General features: G+C 42.4%; 2 protein-coding genes and 1 pseudogene across 2 annotated transcripts; 1 reads left to right on the forward strand and 2 right to left on the reverse strand.

Annotated features, from left to right (window-relative positions):
- Positions 1-1,133: 1,133 nt before the first annotated feature.
- Positions 1,134-3,449, reverse strand: LOC116251351 (probable WRKY transcription factor 11). The gene is made up of 3 exons (XM_031625565.2): positions 2,607-3,449; positions 2,367-2,492; positions 1,134-2,144 (listed from the first exon to the last, which is right to left on the reverse strand). The coding sequence occupies exons 1-3, from the start codon at positions 3,335-3,337 to the stop codon at positions 1,988-1,990; spliced, it is 1,014 nt and encodes a 337-aa protein (XP_031481425.1). The 5' UTR covers positions 3,338-3,449; the 3' UTR covers positions 1,134-1,987.
- Positions 3,450-10,413: 6,964 nt separating this feature from the next.
- LOC116250442 (nucleotide-sugar uncharacterized transporter 2-like) lies at positions 10,414-12,682 on the forward strand (annotated as a pseudogene).
- A 1,449-nt stretch (positions 12,683-14,131) lies between these two features.
- LOC116249853 (photosystem II 5 kDa protein, chloroplastic-like) lies at positions 14,132-14,699 on the reverse strand. The gene has a single exon (XM_031623156.1). It carries the CDS (start codon positions 14,610-14,612, stop codon positions 14,256-14,258), a length of 357 nt encoding a protein of 118 aa, XP_031479016.1. The 5' UTR covers positions 14,613-14,699; the 3' UTR covers positions 14,132-14,255.
- Positions 14,700-17,696: the final 2,997 nt, after the last annotated feature.

A 17,696-nucleotide genomic window follows, 5' to 3' on the forward strand; every position in this document is an offset into this window, starting at 1 on the left:
CGCCGCTACCTCATGCATGGGGAAGCCACTCACCGCCATACTTAGCCGCTATCTCATGCATGGGAAGCCACTCGCCGCCATACTTAGCGGCTATCTCATGCATGGGGCAGCCACTCGCCGCCATACTTAGCCGCCACCGGTTTCGATCCGCCGTTTCCTCAGATCTCAAGACTAGATATGATTTCAAAATAAAGGTTGTAATAAAAGTCTGAAGTTTGCTAGCATCGTGAGTTTATCAGCAAATCCAACCCGGGTTGCTAAACCAGTTCGATAAAAGTGGAACGATAAAGGGAGATGTTGCTGTTATTTTGAAAAGAAACGAAACCCCCGTAACATCCGACTCGGAGCTACATAGAGAGCCATGGTCAAGCTGGTGTCCCCGATTTTTCGAACATTGCCGTATCGAATCGCTCCTTGAGCAAGTGGCGTCATCCACGTGACGGCCTTGTTCCTCTTTTTCCACGCTCGAAGTTTGAAGGAGAAAGGGAAAGGGAATACCATTATTTTGTCCCTTCCTTCCCCTTCTCCCCCCTCACTCACGGCGTTATATATTGAATAATCATCTACCAAAATATATCTCGGTTGGCATCTAGAGGCATCTATATGGACGGTTGAAAAAAAAGGTAAACTAATAGTAAATAAACTTGTTTTTCTTTTAATATTTTAATTCATTATATTATATTGGTCTTCTCTTGGATGCAAATAGCTAGAGTCGTCGTTCAATGGACTGCATTAAGTACCGCCGCACTAATTCGAAAGAAGTCACTGTCGAGGAGACCAATTTATAGACGCCAACTTTAAGAGGGCGCTGGACACAACCCTCGTCTTCTTCACCGGCATTGACGTCTATAACTCTTGGCCAATAGTTTTTCACTCAACAGTCAACACTTCAGAAGGGCCATACGAAGGAATGTTGTTGTATTAGGTTAGGTGGGTACCCATGCTCCCGGCCTGACTTGCCAATATATATACCTAATCGATAACTAGTTTACATATATATTTGTGCTTTCAGGCACTAAAATTTCATCTGCATGATCGCAGAAAAGAAAAGCGCATCCATCTCTCAGTCGGCGACAAGGAAAAAAAATGGAAGCTCAAAAGGAGCAGGAAAGAGTTCAGACTGCAAAATACGCTTACAAGATTCAACCACCAAGTTTTCAATATTAATTGAAATATGAACATTGATCTATAAAAGAAAAAGAAAGGCTGACGAATCCAAATAAAACACCTCTTCTTTTTTTGGACAAGTACAACTGGGAGAATCATCGGGGTAGAAGAGAAAAGAAGATAGAAGCTGGATTTCATCAATGGCAGCGGAACCTGGTTTCTTACTAGACGGGAGGGCGTCAACATCCCCACCGCCCGATCAGAGAGGGCGGTGGCAACCCCACCACGTTTACAGGACACGCAGAAGGCGCGGCCCACCTGCCCCCCCCCTCCCCCATTTGACCTCTGCGGCCCGTCCCCTTCCGTCATCTTCTTTTCTTCTTTTCAACTCTTGTATCACCTCACCAGTAATGTGATCAGGTGATGGCTATTAAAGATGAGAAGAAATATAGAAGGGCGGGCCACTCGCCGCATCAATCATCCTCATCCACGCCATCTCCACCTCACTCCATCGTCGTTACTCTAAGACCAAAGTCACGCACAATTAATGACCACCAACAAATTCAACGCCCACCACCACCGATTCTGCTCCATCCCTTCCAACCGACACACCATAAAATCTCTTCACCGATCCAAAAGTCGCTTCCAACAAAGAACAAAACAAGAACCTCCCTCAATCAATCGATCGGTCGATCGAGAGGGTTCCCTTATCTTCAAAGACTACCGATGTTGGGAGGACGCGGCGTTCATCTTTTGCCGCTGCTTTCTTTTGTTCTTTGGATTTTGTGGTTGGTTGTTCGACGTGAGTGGAATTTTGAAAAGACGGGGATGGAGGAAAGAGATGAAGTTGCAAGATCCGTAGAATTATTTATATATGAGATCAATTTACAAGCAAGGCAGTAGGCTCAGAGAGAGTCGACTGCGAGTGGTTGTGCTCTCCCTCGTAAGTGACGACCAACATGGAGGGATCGTCCAACGCCCTCTCTACGTGTTTTCTGGCAGGGCATCCTCTCACGCTGCTGCACTTGTAGTAACCCCTGCAAAAAGCAAGACCCACCGAAGCTCAATAAACAAAACCCACATACCTCAAATAAAATAAACACATATAAATTGAGCCCAGCCTCTGCTGGTTTCATTTTTATCAGTCGAAGGAAACCATAGTCTTTTACTTGGAGAAGGCCCCAAGGAAAGAATACGCAATCCCTGTATTAAAGAATTACAAAACGAGTAACAATCTTTTATATTAGGGGAAGATATACCTAGGGTGTGGAGATCCTTTGATGGGCTTCTGACCATACTTCCTCCATGAATACTCATCTGCAGGGATGTCTGACATCTTGAGGCTAATAGCAGGGACTCTCACTGTCCTTTTCACCTTTGATTTTCTGTAAATCGAACGACCAAGATCAACAACCGGAAATAATAATAAAAAAAACAGTAAAACACACAGACGAATCATCCACTGGAGAAGGAAAAGGTGAGGAAGAAGATAGTTTTACCTTCTCTTTGAGCAATGGCACCTAGCAGCAGGACCACACTTGGCACCAATATCCTCAGATTTGGCGTGGCCGTGGCACTTCTTCTTAGAGGAGGAAGACGAAAGGGGAGGCCTGCCGGAGGATACAGGGGAAGTACTCTGGTGCTTCTCTTTGGAGACGGTGGGCTCTCCGCTGAAAGAGCTCGTGAAGGAGCTGGTCATAGACAGAGACTGCGAATGATGAAGGAGGCGGTGGTGGTGGTGGTGGTTGCTATGTGCTGGTGCTGTTGGTGGTGGCGGCGGCGGCGGTGGAACGAGGGAAGGCGGCAGCCGTTGGATGGGGGTAGGACAGTATACCCTGGGTGCACAAGGCGGCGGAGGGGGAGGGGGAGGAGGAGCGGCGGCGCGGACATCTACGGGAGAATCTGGGGAGGTCCGGCACGAGGAAGGAGGCGAGGGGGTGTAAGAGGAGGAGGAGGCGGAGGAGGGCGGCGCCCTCCTGAACCTGGCGTGACCCGTCCGGCTCAACAACGAAATCACCTTCTTGAACTTGGCGACGGCAAGATCGGCGACGGCACCACAGTCCAACTCCATCGCAGCCGCCGTCGATTGCTGCTGCTGCTGCTGAGAGATGAGGCGAATCAGCTGCTCCATGCTCTCCAGTCCGGCCGTGGCGGCCTCCTTCACCGCCTTCTCTTCCATCTCGGTGGCGGCGGGCAAACTGTTCCTGTATGCCATCAACTCGACGGCCATGGTTTCAGGTGGGAAGTGCGGGAGCAAATGAGGGATGTAGGGAAGCCCCCTTCTTTATAGAACAAATCTCCCTGGGTTGGCTGACGGAAGGAAGTGGTTAGAGAGAGGAAAGTTGGAGAAAAAAAAAAAAAATTGAGTGGAAAAAGTAAACTCTGCACCATCGCAAGATAAGGGAGGAAAGAGCGGTGGACTTGTGTCCGTGGAAAGTTTGCATCGCAAAATGACGTTTCTATCCACACGTTCTCATGACACAACAGAGTCAATCTCGAAGGGCAGAATAGGGCATTGGGTTTCGTCAGTCAAAGAGTCAAACGCCTTTCTCGAGAAGGGTCACTTCCATCGGAGGGAGGATGGGGACCACTCGCTGCTTGACAATGGCCCTTTAATCATGACGGGTGACTGTCAGAATGTTGACCGCCTCTCCAGGTTGGCGTCACGGGCGAGACCCCTCCGATCGGTCGTCCCCAGGCGCAGGCGATCCAATCCCCACCGTCCAATTCTGAAGACGGGCGCGCTTCGCTGGTGCCAGGAGGGGGAGAGTTGACCTGCATTGCAGCCAGCTGAGTGGTGGCCGTGGGCCCCATGAACGGGCAGCCCGGGCAGCGATGACCAAATTTTCCACCACGCGGGCAGCCGCGGTCGAAATATAATATTACCGTGTTTACATTTTTATGGAATAATGTAATTTGCTTATTTTAGCTCTTGCTATATTTGAGAAATTTTCCTCAAATAAATTGCTTCCATGAATAAACTCAGCATTTTTTAATATTAATTTTTAATTAAAGGAAAAGTAGATATGTTAGTGGAGGCGTGTTTGGAGCTCACAAATCGAATCCTCTTGTGTTCACGGAGTCCGAACTTTATTGGGTGCGATTTAATTATGATGAAGCAGAAAGAGAAAAAGCGAAGGGTGGAGAGATATAAAGCAAAGCAGAAGAGGACGGACGCGACCTGCCGGCCATTTCAGTACCAAAGTCAAAGAGAGGAAGCCTGGTTTTTCACGCTACTGTCATTTTTCCCCTCCGTTTAATAATTTTTTATTATGTGATTTTTTTTTTTTAAAAAAATCTTTCGTGGTGCTGGCCTGGCCGTAATTGGATCGAGAAGCCTGCGCTTTGCAGAGGTTCCGATCCGGGTCATTCAGGAAACCGATTTGTTTGAAAACCTTTTTTTTTTTTTTCTTCTCAGTTAGTTGCTAATAAAATAATAGTAACAACAAAAAATAACAGTTATTGGTAGATCTTAGGAAGGTACGGGATTTAATGGGTCGAACCCTATGTGGGTCCGAATCCAGCCGAGGAGATCTGTTCACGTGCACCTCCATGATTGACCTCAATGGAGTGCTGAGGTCTGCCTTTGCCTTGGAGCCTAGTCTCTCTTCCTTTTCCAAATTTCAAAATTGTTTTAAAAAAAGATATATATATATATCTTTTTGTAAATAGACATCAAAATTGAAGAAGAAAAAAACAACGGTCGAAAAAGTGAAAAATCACGTGAAAACTGAAGGGGAGGGAGATGAAGATGTGCCGTAAGGTAGAAGCCGTTGTGGAAAATAGAGAGAGAAGGCAAAGGTTGACGATTGAAGGGAGGAGAAGCAGCAGCTTTCAATAACGATGGTGCCGTAGCCAACCAGCTAGGGGCGGTTGCCGCGGCTGGGTCCATGGTGGGTCCGTGCCCTCGGTGGGTTCTGTACGTCGACTAATCAACGTGGGTCAGGTTTCCCGGCCTTGTCTCCTTGCGCCTCCATAGGCTTAGCCTTGCTTGTTGGTCAAAAACACTAGGGGGGAACCGTTCCTAGCTTTTGACTTTTTTCGGCGTTAATTTGGGTTCTTGTCTTGAGCTTTTCCCTACCTTGTCTCCTCATATCACATAAATAATGTACTTGGATTTTAAAACATTTTGTATTAACAACAAGGAATAATTTACCCATCGAGTAGAGGAAGAGCTGCATGTAGTTTTTGGTACTTCAAGGTATCGCCCTCAACTTGGAGATTGGTGACTCTCAGCATAGAAAAACTTTACGGCATTGACACTTGAACTGGAAAATTGACCGCCTGCCAGCCCCGACCCGAAGTGGTTGCGGCAATCCCTTATCGACAATTCATACATAAAGTAGTTTAAAATAGTTGATAATGAAGTGTTAAAGCAAAAAAGAGATAATGGACTTGTTTTAGTTCAAGTCAACTGTGGAAGCATGCATTATCATAGTTATGAATACATTGGGTCACTTTAATTTTTAAGTGTTGGGTTATTTTAGTGATTGAAGGTGCCCTCTGACCTGAAGATCAGGGTCCTCCACTGACTAGCAAAGATTCGATACTCATGGCTTACAACTCATCAAGTTGGACTTTGAGAAAGTTGAAGAATTGGTAGCCCAAACATTATCTAAAACTCTTGCTTTTGTTTATTGCTTAATTTATTTGATCTGATTAGGCCAAGTTGCATAAAGCTTGACTGCCCACTTGAAAAAAATATTTTGCAGAGATTATATATATATGTTGGTGCGAGAAGTCCTACTTTTTTCTTGGCGTTAATGGAAGGGGAATTTCCATAAAGCAAGTCAACATGAAAACGCATAATGATGAAGCTCTTGAGATTTGATTCTTTGTAAACATGGATTGTGAAGTTGGGTGCAAATAGACGCCATCAAGTGCAGTAAATATTTGGCAGCTGCGCACTCCTTTTAAACTTTTCCACTTGCCAATTTAATACCCTTCATGAAGTAATATATATATATATATATATTCAACCTTCCATAAGTATATGTGTGTGTGTGAGAGAGAGAAAACAAGAGATGCGTCCTAATTCTAGGTTTGGTAAATTCGAGATCTTGGAAATTTAATCAAACCATGAGCTTGAAATGGGCATTAGGGTAGTCTATCCCATGCTAGGATGGCTTGAAAATGGTCTAAAGAGAAATTAATGTTGAAATTTAATTAGTCAACCACCCAATTTAGTGCGAAAGTAAAACTCATCCGCATCTTTGACTTGCAATAATGTTCGTTTGAACCCAGTTGCATAAATAAAGAGCCTTAAAAGCAAGGATGGAGAAGCAAGTCACCAACTTTAAATGAGTCCCATCTCAGATGAGAGAGGATTCCTTCAATCCTTGACCTCAATTATTTTATTCTCACAATTTAGTCAAATGGGCTTTGCTGGCAAGCCCCATGTTTGTTTGATAGCCTCGAATCTAAGATCTAAAGTGAGATCCACCGTCTAATAGTTTTAGATCCACGGCATTTCAGTTTTCACATTCAAAAGGAAAGGGTCAGACCAAAGATATGAAATTTTGTATCGATCCGAAGCAATTATCAAACACTTGAAAGTAGTTCAAATGAAATCCAGGGACCATCTTTTATTATGTTCCCGTTTGATCCTGATAGCATAAACGGGTAGGTGGTTCTATTCGGACCCACCGTTCAAACCGCACCGATGGGCAATGGGTCCCACAGTGTACGGGCACTTCCTGCCCACTTTGCTCGCTGTGAGTTTCAGACTTTAACCACCACGCCCACAAACACCACCCAATAGCTTCTCCCACCGTTTTTCTTTTCCAACTGATTGATTATATATATATATATATATATATATATATATATATATATATATATATATATATATGAGAGAGGGAGAGTAGAAATTTCATAAAAAACATAGACTTCATGAAGTTAAACACCTAGAAAACGTCAAATGAATATCTATACATACATATATATGTATGTCCAATATCATCTCTAACGCGAAATTAAATTAAATACATATCACTTTGGCTAATGTTTTTCTTTCTTCAGATAACTTCAGGATTTTGTTTGATAGTTTCTATGAAAAGTATGACTTGTTGTGAAAATTATAAGCAAAGAACAATTTAGAAAAAAAAAAAAAAAAACTCCAAATGGGAAGACAAACCATGAAGCTGCTGACTAAACTACATCTGAACTGTTGAGATTCTATCTAGATCATGATGAAGCAACGCAGAGTCATACGAAGATCTTATAAGGTCGCAAATCACTCGGACTAAGCACCTCGAACATTGAATTCTTGACCATCTCCAAATTGAGGCTTTAATTCCAAAGCTAGGCTTCCTTTGCTTTCTTTGTAAGTGATCGTTTTTGAAAGCAGATACTTGTTGTAATAATCCATGACACATATGAAAATGTATGTTCTTACTTAAAAAGAAACCAACACTGGGTCATGTCACGTTCATGCACTGTGCCCTATGTGGGTTAGGTGATGACCATGACCATCATCAACCCGATGATACCATATTGAGGTTGGTATGAGACTTTATTGATTACCAGATGATCAGTCCTTAGAATTAATGGAGTAATATGGTTCAATGGGCAGCTCAGGAAGATGACATGAAGCAAATGAATGAGACAAGTGGAGGAGTTTCATCTGCTTTTGAATTAATGCATGTAAAAGCGCCATATCTTCTTGTCAGTATTATGAGTTTGTATTTCTTGGTCAAATCCCACATGCCCGCACATGCCCTCTGGTTTATCTGCTCCTTCATTATGCACAAGTGAGCACGTGCAACCAAGATATGAAGGCACATGAGTTTGTTCAGTTTCTATGTAATGTCTACCGAAAGAGAGTTGATTTATGTCATTTTCTTTCCTGCCCACCCATCTTCTTTCTGTCAAACAAAGAAAAAAGAAACAGGGATTTTCTGTCCTGAAACCCAACTGCTTCAGCTATATAAAACTGTAGAAACCAGGGATGATTCCAAAGGTTTTTTTTTTTTGTTTTAGAGCAATTTGTTTCTAGTTTTACTGAGTCCAGTAAGAAGAAGAGAGAAGAAAAGCGCTATGCTTCTGTTATTAAAGCGAGGTTTTCATACGCAAAGTCACATGGGTGCAGGTACGAGTTGCGCGGGGGTGCAGGTGCGGGTATGGGTTGTTATAGAATTAATCAATCAAGAGTTGAAAATGAGCCACCTCATAATGCTGCTTATCCGCTGAGGCGCCTTTTTGCTGATACAAGAAGCCTTATCCCTTCTTGGTCAACCTTCTCCGACACCTGCTCCCTCTTCTAGTGCTTTTTTGCGAGACTTTGCTGGTCTCCCCTACCACTGAGGTGTACCGAGAAGTGAAATCTTACTCTCTGCCCCCGGGGTTCAAGACTACTTCAGGACTTAAGTGATCTTACGACCAAAGTACCTTTTGACTCCAGTATTTGTCGTATGTGCGACCATTTGCAGTCCAAAAAGCATAACGCGAATTCAAATTGGAGATGCCATACTTATGCACCACCAGTCTGCCCTACTTGCGGTATGCATGCACCTTAGGATCCAGTCCCCCCAGATATTAGTTTTTGGTTTTTGACCTTTCTGTACACCAATAGCAACCTGCACTTATCTTTGAGACTAACCTGTTCTCAATACACCTAGAACCCTGATGGATTACTTGCTCTCTTTTCTGAGCCAATAAGCTAAAGTTTTAGCTCCACCTGCTACCCTTTTCAAATTGCACTGTGGGCTTCATGTTGGACCAAATCAAGTCTCAGGTTTCAATCAGATTGAAGTTAGATGACATTCTATTGTGACATATTAGTGAATGAATATGGTAGATAATTCCTTAATACATATGACTATTGAGATATGATTGTTTTTCCAGTGGATTTCATAATCAAGTTAAGGCATATGGTAGTGCTAAACGAGTTTATGAGAGGCTCAGCCTCTTGCCAAGAGTGAGCCGTTAGGTGCACGCAAATCATATACACTAAAAAAAAAAAAAAGGATATTTTGGTAATTATTGAAAGAAGAATGTCCTTTTCTATCTTTCACTTCTTTCAATTTCTTTTTTTGTATTTACATTTTTTTTCTATTAATCAAAGGTATTTTCGTTATTAACCATACTGACACCCGTAAGAATGTACTGAGTAATTAAGTACCGTAATTAAAAATTCAAGTTGTTAAGGGCAACGTGTTTTCTCCATGGTCATCCTCAAGAAGTGGTTTGTTTCAGTGTTGTGAGTGGATCAAATACATCTAATTACTGATCTGATTTTTAATATCTTTAGTCACATTTGGCAAGAAAAATCTGAATTGGATTCTATGCAGTTTCCACCACTACCATATCTGAATCCAAGTCCGATATTAGATTTGCGGGAAGATAGAGATCGAACTGATCTCATGCACTAATCGGATCCAAGTTGAGTTTTAAAAAAGTAGTCTGTAATCTGAAGTTGTACCGGCAAATGCTGGATCCAACTGGAATCCAGACATTTTACATCCCTAATTTGCTTTATCAATATATGCATGACAAATTAATGCCAACAAAAACTAGTCCATAATAGCAAAAGACTTTAATCAGTTTAATGTGTCTAAGTTGGAATGGTGTGCACTGTCCAACCCACCATTTGCTTGATAAAAAATTACTGGAAGTACTTTACAAAAAACAAAGATTGTTGCTTAAAATTCTTGAATTTGCCGCCCTCCTTGGCCCTTATAGTTCCTGCAGCAACCAAGAAGACGAAGGCTACCGTCGCCTGATTTCCGGCTGGATCGGTGAGGTACTGGATGCTACATTGAATAATGAAGCCTAATTTCCATTAACAAATACCCAAACTCATTAAACTTGGATTGATCTTCAAAGGGGTTGGTGCAACAGTCGGAACAAAGACCGATAGACAGCCTTTGTTTCGAACTTTGTGGCGTTAATCTCCTATGCTGCAAAAAGGGAGCATTGATATGTAAGTTGAAGTATAATAGGGGGGCGTCACCCTAAGGCACTAAAAGTAGCCCTAGATCCTACAAGTATAAGGGAAAACAATGAGGCTTCGGCCTTCACTCAAGCAAAAGGATTAACCTCTCACTCATCCAAAATTAAACTTAGATTGAACCTTCAGAACTCTTCAGTAACATCTGCGTCATTGATACCCCAACATGTAAGAAGAAATTTTGCGCCAATACTGATTAACCTATATGTGACCTCTACCAACTCATGTCGACTAGACAGTTGATCCATCCTTACATGGCAATCCTCTCTGAGTTCCCTTGAATTTAGATCCGGCCTTCTTGTAATGGGTAAACTTAGGTCTTTTTTCCTATATGAAGGAATTATACCACTGATGACATGCCCATTGGTAAGCTTTGTATTTATCAAAACCCATTTTTCTAAATTGTTCTATCATGTTACATTACATATAAAATCTGATGCTTATTTTTGTGCGCGATCTGTGCAACGATTAAGTGGTATTCATCTTGTTCGATCATGATGTTCTTAAATTTAATTTCTCTTGGTGATGGCCGCTGCGTCTGGCATTAATCGGTTATCTTCTATTTTTCGATGGATTGAGTATGCCCTCATTTGGATCCATATCCAGTACCTTTAAGATCATGAAAAGTTTTTCCTTATTCTTTTGTCCCACACAGAAACTTTTGTTCTGACAAAAGTTTTGCAGGCGATGCCTTGAATCAAACAACTTTTTATGTCAGATTTGAGCCCTCTTATTATTTTAACCACGTTAGGAGTCTACCATATGGTTGTCTATTTGACAAAATAAGTTTATAAACATGGACAGACGACGATGTTATTTTTGTTATAAGAACCCTGTATCGGCTTTGTTAAGTATCGGCCAACGGCGATATTGATGACATGGCATAAAACTTTGTCCATGAATGGCCTACGTTATAATGCTAGTCAGATGTATGTGAGAAAGCCTGTGAGATGTGTGTTTGTTATTTGAGGGTTTTGAAGGCAAAATCATGCTATCTTTGCATGTAGTTAGACCTCTTAAATACCCAGTTCTTCACTTCTGCTTGATTGGAGCCACGGAAAGATTGTACATACTGATAAATTATTCATATCTTTATGTATATTGCCTGTGTCTTCACTCTAAGCATTGAACAGGACGTGCATTAGAGGAGATTCGAGCTTCTATCTTTAATGATCTTCGAACTTCAGAAGGAGCTAGACGCCAGCAGGAGCGATTCTGCGGGCCTTTTGTAGCCATGACATTTAATGTTGAGGTGTCTGTTTGGCATTGTCATGACAAATAAATTGGTGGGTCTCTGTTCATCTGTTTTTCAGGGGTCAGATGTTGAGCCATAATCAAACATTTGGTCGAAGTGAATCTTTCCGACAGAACTTTTTCTTTTTCTCTTGTTTCAATTTCATCATGATACCGAGTTTTGATGTGCATCCAGGTGCTGGGGAGAGTTGGTTTCAGCTTCCCCATCTTCCTCACGTTTATTCATTATTGCTATTGCTAGCTGTCTTGAGAGTAACCTCATTGCTGCCCGTTTCTCCTCTGTCGAGTACGACTCCATTTTCTTCATTGCCTGCTCTAGGTACAGTCATGGCCTCTCCAACGGCCTTGCTAATGTCAGCTTAAAATACAACAGGTGAGGCCCTGTTTGCAATACCACATCCTTGGTGTCTCTCAACTGGACTAACTGATTGAGTGAAGCATTTGATATCAATCTTTTCTTTGTTCCTCAAATGCAGCGTGGGGTTTTATCAGATTGCTAAGGTTGCGGTCACACCCACCTTAGTCCTGGCAGAATTCGTATTGTTCAGGAAGACAGTCTCTCTGGCTAAGATATGAATTTGGGAAAAATTAAGATACTTGTTCTCTAGATAACCTGCACGAGGCTTTCCTATTGGGATTTAGGAGAAATTGTGTTCCCTTCTTCGTTAAGCATGAAAACCTTCTTTTGTTCTGTTAATTGCATGTTTCTTCAAGTCCCAGTGAAGAAAACTAGTGTTGCTTTATATGTTATTCTTATTCTATAGGTGTTGGCACTAACTGCGGCATCCCTAGGTGTTGCTCCGGCAACGTTACATATTTGCAATTTAACTATTTTGGTGCTTTTGTGGCACTGACATGTATAATTCCCAGTGCCATCAACAAAACTTTATGGTCAAAATTGCAACAGCGTGAGAAATGGACAGCACTTGCGTAAGCAATTGCATTAAAATCCTCCCAGGTTGCTCCTCTAATTGTCTTTTATACGCCACTCTCTCAAGCAGCTTGATCTGGAAGACCATTCTTGTCACCTTTCTCTTCTTAGTTGGATTGATACCTTGGATAGATCCACCTGGAGTATTGCTGTTTGACTGGAACTTACACAATACTGTTGCTATTCTTGTTTCAGCAGCTCTTGGTTTTCTTCTCCAATGGTCAGGGGCACTTGCACTTGGGTAAGGAACTTCAATAATCTTAGCCTCCCGTCATCGCCAGGGCAACTCCTTGCTACCACCCATGTTATTTTAGGGCAGTTCAAGGCGTGTAATTCTTCTCGGAGGTTCTTTATGTTTCAATAAAAACCCAAGGTCGGTTAGCGTATGTGCGGCAGCTGTAGCTTTGTTTGCAATACTGTCTACAACTCGCTTAGCTTGAGGCAATCTCAGCCAGAGAACAAGCAACTTCCACGGTCTGCCATTCTTCCTCCACAACCGAGACCACAGGAAGAATCAGTCATCAACTCAAATGATGGAGATGTTAAGGTGGAAAGTGTTTGAGAAGATGAATGACACTTAGATATAAATGGCGTAGCAGAAAGTGCTGAGAAGATGAAAAAGGGACTTCAAAGGGACCCACATGGACTAATCTAGTTTTTTATAAACTTGGCTTTCAGTTCCCTTACATTTGAGTTCCCTTATATCAGGCAGTGATTTTTCAATCAATTACTGTCAGTGACTTGAAGTTTTAAAGCACTAGCATGTCGAGCTAATCAGCCTACAAGCCCAATTGAAACGCAAAGGACGATTTTTTATCATTTGCACAGTAACTGCTACCTGTAAATACTTAGTTTTTTCTTTTTGTGTCGTCCATGTTAATTCGACTGGATAAATCCCTTCTGGTAATGCACATGATCCAGAAGGATAGCTTGACCTTTTTGTTCTTTTATTTTCTTATGACATGCTTAAAATTGCTGCGAAGAACACCATGTTGGTGTTCTGTAATTCCTATGTCCTTCCTTTTCGAGTTCGCAATCTAAGTATCTAACAGCTATATGAGTTCATAGGTGAAGCTGCCACCCAGATTTCCTCAACCCTGGAGTCATTGCTAAATGAGTGCAAGAACCCCTAGTCCTGGGTCAATTAGCACATATAATGTGAATTGGAACCAATAATAAGCTTGGCCGAAGTCCTTGACAAAATAAGGTTCACAAGGAAAGGTCTGAATTGAGTTCTTCTTCTTTCCAATGCATCAATTATTAATCTTTTTATATCAATATGGGAGTAAACGATAAAAAGAAATAACAATTAACAAGTATATTCTTCAGCAATCAGTCTTGGCCAAGCACTTCCATACACAAACATTTCCTGGGGGCTGGGAGTCCAATCTAGAGTCACGACAACTTTGAAACTACAACCAAGAACGGTCTTCTGCAAATAAAAATAATGACGGTAAGAATGATAAACTCTTCTTAAGTTTTAACGTTTACTATTACATTCTCTCTCTGTACCAGACCCCCAAAACATGCATCTCTGGGATGTTAGGTCACATTACTACCACTAGGCGAGAGCACAGCTGGTATTTACTAATATATTCACAGGATTGAAGTAAACAAACTTATAATGGAAAAGTCTTTTGACCATGCTCATAGTCATGTTCTACCCCTGCTTGAGACAATGTTAGAGCAGTAAAAGTTGACCAGCAAACTGAAGCCATTGTATAGCACTCACGGAAATTAAATTTGTGAATTTCACAAGCACGGATTATCTCTTGTTTATCAAGGATGTCAGTGATGTTTCTAGAATTTCTCTAGTAAATGGCAAGAATAGGGCCACCATTTGTTTTCCCCTACTTGGCCTACAGGAACCAAATCAATCGAGTAATGGGTAGCGAAGACAATCGCAGCAGAAGCCCATCAAATAGCAGCATCGTTTACTCGAAACATACAGAGAATCAAGCTAAGATACATAAAAACAGGACTGCGACATGTTTCCAACAGATGCATTGCTCCTCAATTGCGGCATATCCGAGCAGTGGGCATGGTCACACATATTGGAGCATACAGCTTCTTAGCCTCAGGGCTCCCTTTCTTGGGCTCTCCATCGGCTGCATTCGCCTCTCCGGTTGCCGACACTGCCGACCAGAACATGGCAGCAGCGGCCACGCCGAACATGATATCCCTCCTGCTGTTGCTGCTCCTCTTCTCCGCCGCCTCTGCATCCCCTGCTTGTGCTCTGATCACTGCCCCCACCTTGGGCAGCTGTTTCAACGCTACACCCACTCTCTCTGCTGCTGCTGGGGACTTCGAGAGCTTGACGCCTCCAAGGGTTGATGCAGGGCATGACGCAGTCGCTGTTACCGACGCCATTTTTTAGTCTTACCAAGTCTCTCTGCAACAGCGCCTCTCCTCTCCCTCTCTATCTCTTCACTGTCTCCGCATCTTAAGCATGGTTTTATGTGGGAGATTTTTTTCATCGCCCTCCTTTCTTGGTGCTTGCGATCCTTGTCGATCTGCTGCGTTATCCTAACCGGACCAAAGCCAATAATATGCATCCACGTGTCACGTTATCTAATTTCATAATAGAATAAGAATCGTTGCTGTTGCAGCCTTGCAATGAAAAAATCAACATACAAACGACACGTATGCGTTCAAAAATAGCAGATGAGAAAGAACGACAAATGAATTTAACAAAAAAATGTCCTCATTTTTCCAAAACATCAGAACACCATGCTTTACCAATAAAGCAATGGCCAGTGGCGTGGATGAAGCAGAAGTGAGAATATAAAGCTAAGTTGGCTTGTGTGCAATATGAGATTCAAATTCAAAGCTCAACATGATTTAAGCCTCGCTGCTAGGAATCTGTGTCAGAGGAATATACTCCTTAATTACTTTCTACATGCAAATGTTTTTGTTTATAAACACCTCTCCAAGCAAGCGCGAGTTTTTTTTTACAATAGGAATATTATTCATGAAAGTAGTAGTGATAAGTCGTCATAATTATAGATCACAGTTTCATTAGCATTTCCAGAGGATGTTGTAGCAGAGAGAGATCAGAGTCCACCGACTCAGTAGTTCAATCTCTCTCTCTCTCTCTCTCTCTCTAAAAACACAGCATTTGAGGGGGTACCCACAATAACCTGGTGGAGCCTACATGCTTGTTTTTGTTGGAGAAGAGAGAACTGGAACTACTGGATTCCAGTACTCTTTAACATCTCTCGGTTTTACCGAGTCATGAGGTTTCTTCTATCATAAACGTTTCAAATTAAAGAGAAAATGTTTACTTTGACATTGAATGGACAAGCTTCCTGACGACGCCTTCACAGCGAGTGGCTTGTGCTCTAGAGGCAAGCTTGCCCTTCTGAGAAGTATGAGCTTCTGATGACTATAATGCTTAGAATGACAGGTCCGGTCACCTTTTTCCGGTGGGCATGCCGAGACATTCGGCTTAGGCTAGGACCGGAGCCCTACCTCAAAGTTGGCTTGCGCGAGCCTACGCTTGGTTCAGTTGGACTACAGTTTCATGCCTGATCATGGCTAACCACACAACTGCAAGGTCTACTCCAGACAGAGTTGGCCCAGGAAGCACTGCATTACTGGTTGGGCTTGGGGAGGGGCGGGTTCAGCTACTAGACATATGCGAAGTCTATCTTACCTCCCGCCATCTCCCTCTTACCTGTTAATCATCTCCCTCGGCAGAGACTGCCCGTGTTCAGGCGTCCTTCCCCGGCCATCACTTTCAGTCGCCACTTCCACCTGCGGCACCTGCTAATCCCCTGGCCATCACCATGGCTTCACTAAGGACCTGGCCTCCCATCTCCAGATTTCCCACCGAAAAACACCCGCTGCTTCACCGTCGCCCGCTCCAGGTAAGCCATATTGTCCCTAAAATACCTTCAGCTTACTTAGTGCACCTGATAGCAAGATCAGACATGGCATGACGGTAGGCAAAATCAAACAGAGTTGGTGAGCGCAACCAAGTGGGCTCTTCGGACTCGCATAAGACGCGCAGAGTCGCATTTAAAAGGGAGAGGGAAAGCAACTGCAGATTCGATTTGTGGGGAAGAAGAAGAGAGCAACAAGTCCTTTGCTTCCTCTAGCCCAAAACAGATTATCATATGAAATCTCTCTGTCAGTTTCATATATTACAATGTTGAGTATCAAATTTGGTCTTCATAGTGTTGCTAATGAAGAATCCAACATGTATAAAACGTTTGTAAAAATTTATTAAGGAGCCAATGTGATCCAAAATAGTTCCTCAAACAGATAAATTCCACGACTCATAAATCCTAATATAACATTAATCAATTCATAATACAATATGCAGTTCTGTTGGGCAAATGTGAATTGGGTGTGTGCCGCATCACGGTTAATTAGATAGAATTAGCAACTCCCCTACTTGACGTTGGATTGTTTATCTACTGGGCACACTAGTTGCGGAAAAAGCCTCTGCATGCAACACGCCTGATGCAAGTGTGGTCCTTAGAAGTTGGGGGCGTAATTTACGTTAGAAACTAAATAATCCCCAAATTTATATTTCTCTAGCACAGCGTAAAACTAAGACTAATAGTTCAGCCATCTCATCGCAACCAGACTTCAGAATGCGAGGACCACCAGAAACACAATGCTTAAACCTGAATCTATGCAAGACGCGGCGGTCCATCAGCTCCCAATCGGATGAACACATTTTACAAGGGAAATAAATATAACAGAACACATCCATTTTCAGGTCATCTTCTCAACTGACTCGCCTCCAAGAGAATCCAATCTAACATTTCTACCAAAAAATTACTGGACTGGAAAAGAAAGGAAAACCTTACAGTAATACAACATGCTTTTGGCTGCGCATCATAAGAGCTTATGGGAAGTTCAATGAATTTTTGTAATCCAGATTTCAGTAATACAACATTCAACGATGTGCCTGTGCTTATGAGAAGCAACTACAGTCATCCATGTCTGATTTTACTATCAGTAAGTAAGTTGAAGGTATTTTTTGGGGACAATATGTTGCGTAGGTGGTGGCGGAAGGAGGATGCCTAAGCACGAAGCAATCTCAACCGGCTGAGATGGATTAACAGGTGATAGGGGGAGGAGGAGGGAAGAGTGGAAAGTGGGAGGGAAATGAAGAAAAGAGAGGGAGAGGGGGATTTGGGACTCTCCAACTTTTCAGGGAGAGAAAACTGTGCGGAAGGGAAAAAGGGGGTTACATCGCACCTGTTAACCTTTTTGGTAACCTTTTTTGATCTTTCTAAAATGTTTTTTCAAACTTTCAATAATAAAGGTATTTTGGTCATTGCACACCACCATGCACAAATTTTTGTGAACAAGGGTGTACACATCACCTATTTTGGGCAGCCGATTTCCTTAGAAACTCTTGGTGTTTTACCAATGATTTTCTTTAGAAACTTTTTGTTGCTTCGTTGAGTACTCCATTAGAAACTCTTGATGTGTCGC

This window comes from Nymphaea colorata, chromosome 3, assembly GCF_008831285.2.
Source record: "Nymphaea colorata isolate Beijing-Zhang1983 chromosome 3, ASM883128v2, whole genome shotgun sequence".
In the NCBI taxonomy this organism is placed as follows: domain Eukaryota; kingdom Viridiplantae; phylum Streptophyta; class Magnoliopsida; order Nymphaeales; family Nymphaeaceae; genus Nymphaea; species Nymphaea colorata.

Coding starts and splice junctions, on each gene's coding strand:
- LOC116251351 (XM_031625565.2), bottom strand. CDS start 3,337: ATGGCCGTCGAGTTGATGGCATACAGGAACAGTTTGCCCGCCGCCACC. Junction 2,493..2,606: donor TGCCATTGCTCAAAGAGAAG/GTAAAACTATCT, acceptor TTCGATTTACAG/AAAATCAAAGGTGAAAAGGA. Junction 2,145..2,366: donor AAAGGATCTCCACACCCTAG/GTATATCTTCCC, acceptor TGCTTTTTGCAG/GGGTTACTACAAGTGCAGCA.
- LOC116249853 (XM_031623156.1), bottom strand. CDS start 14,612: ATGGCGTCGGTAACAGCGACTGCGTCATGCCCTGCATCAACCCTTGGA.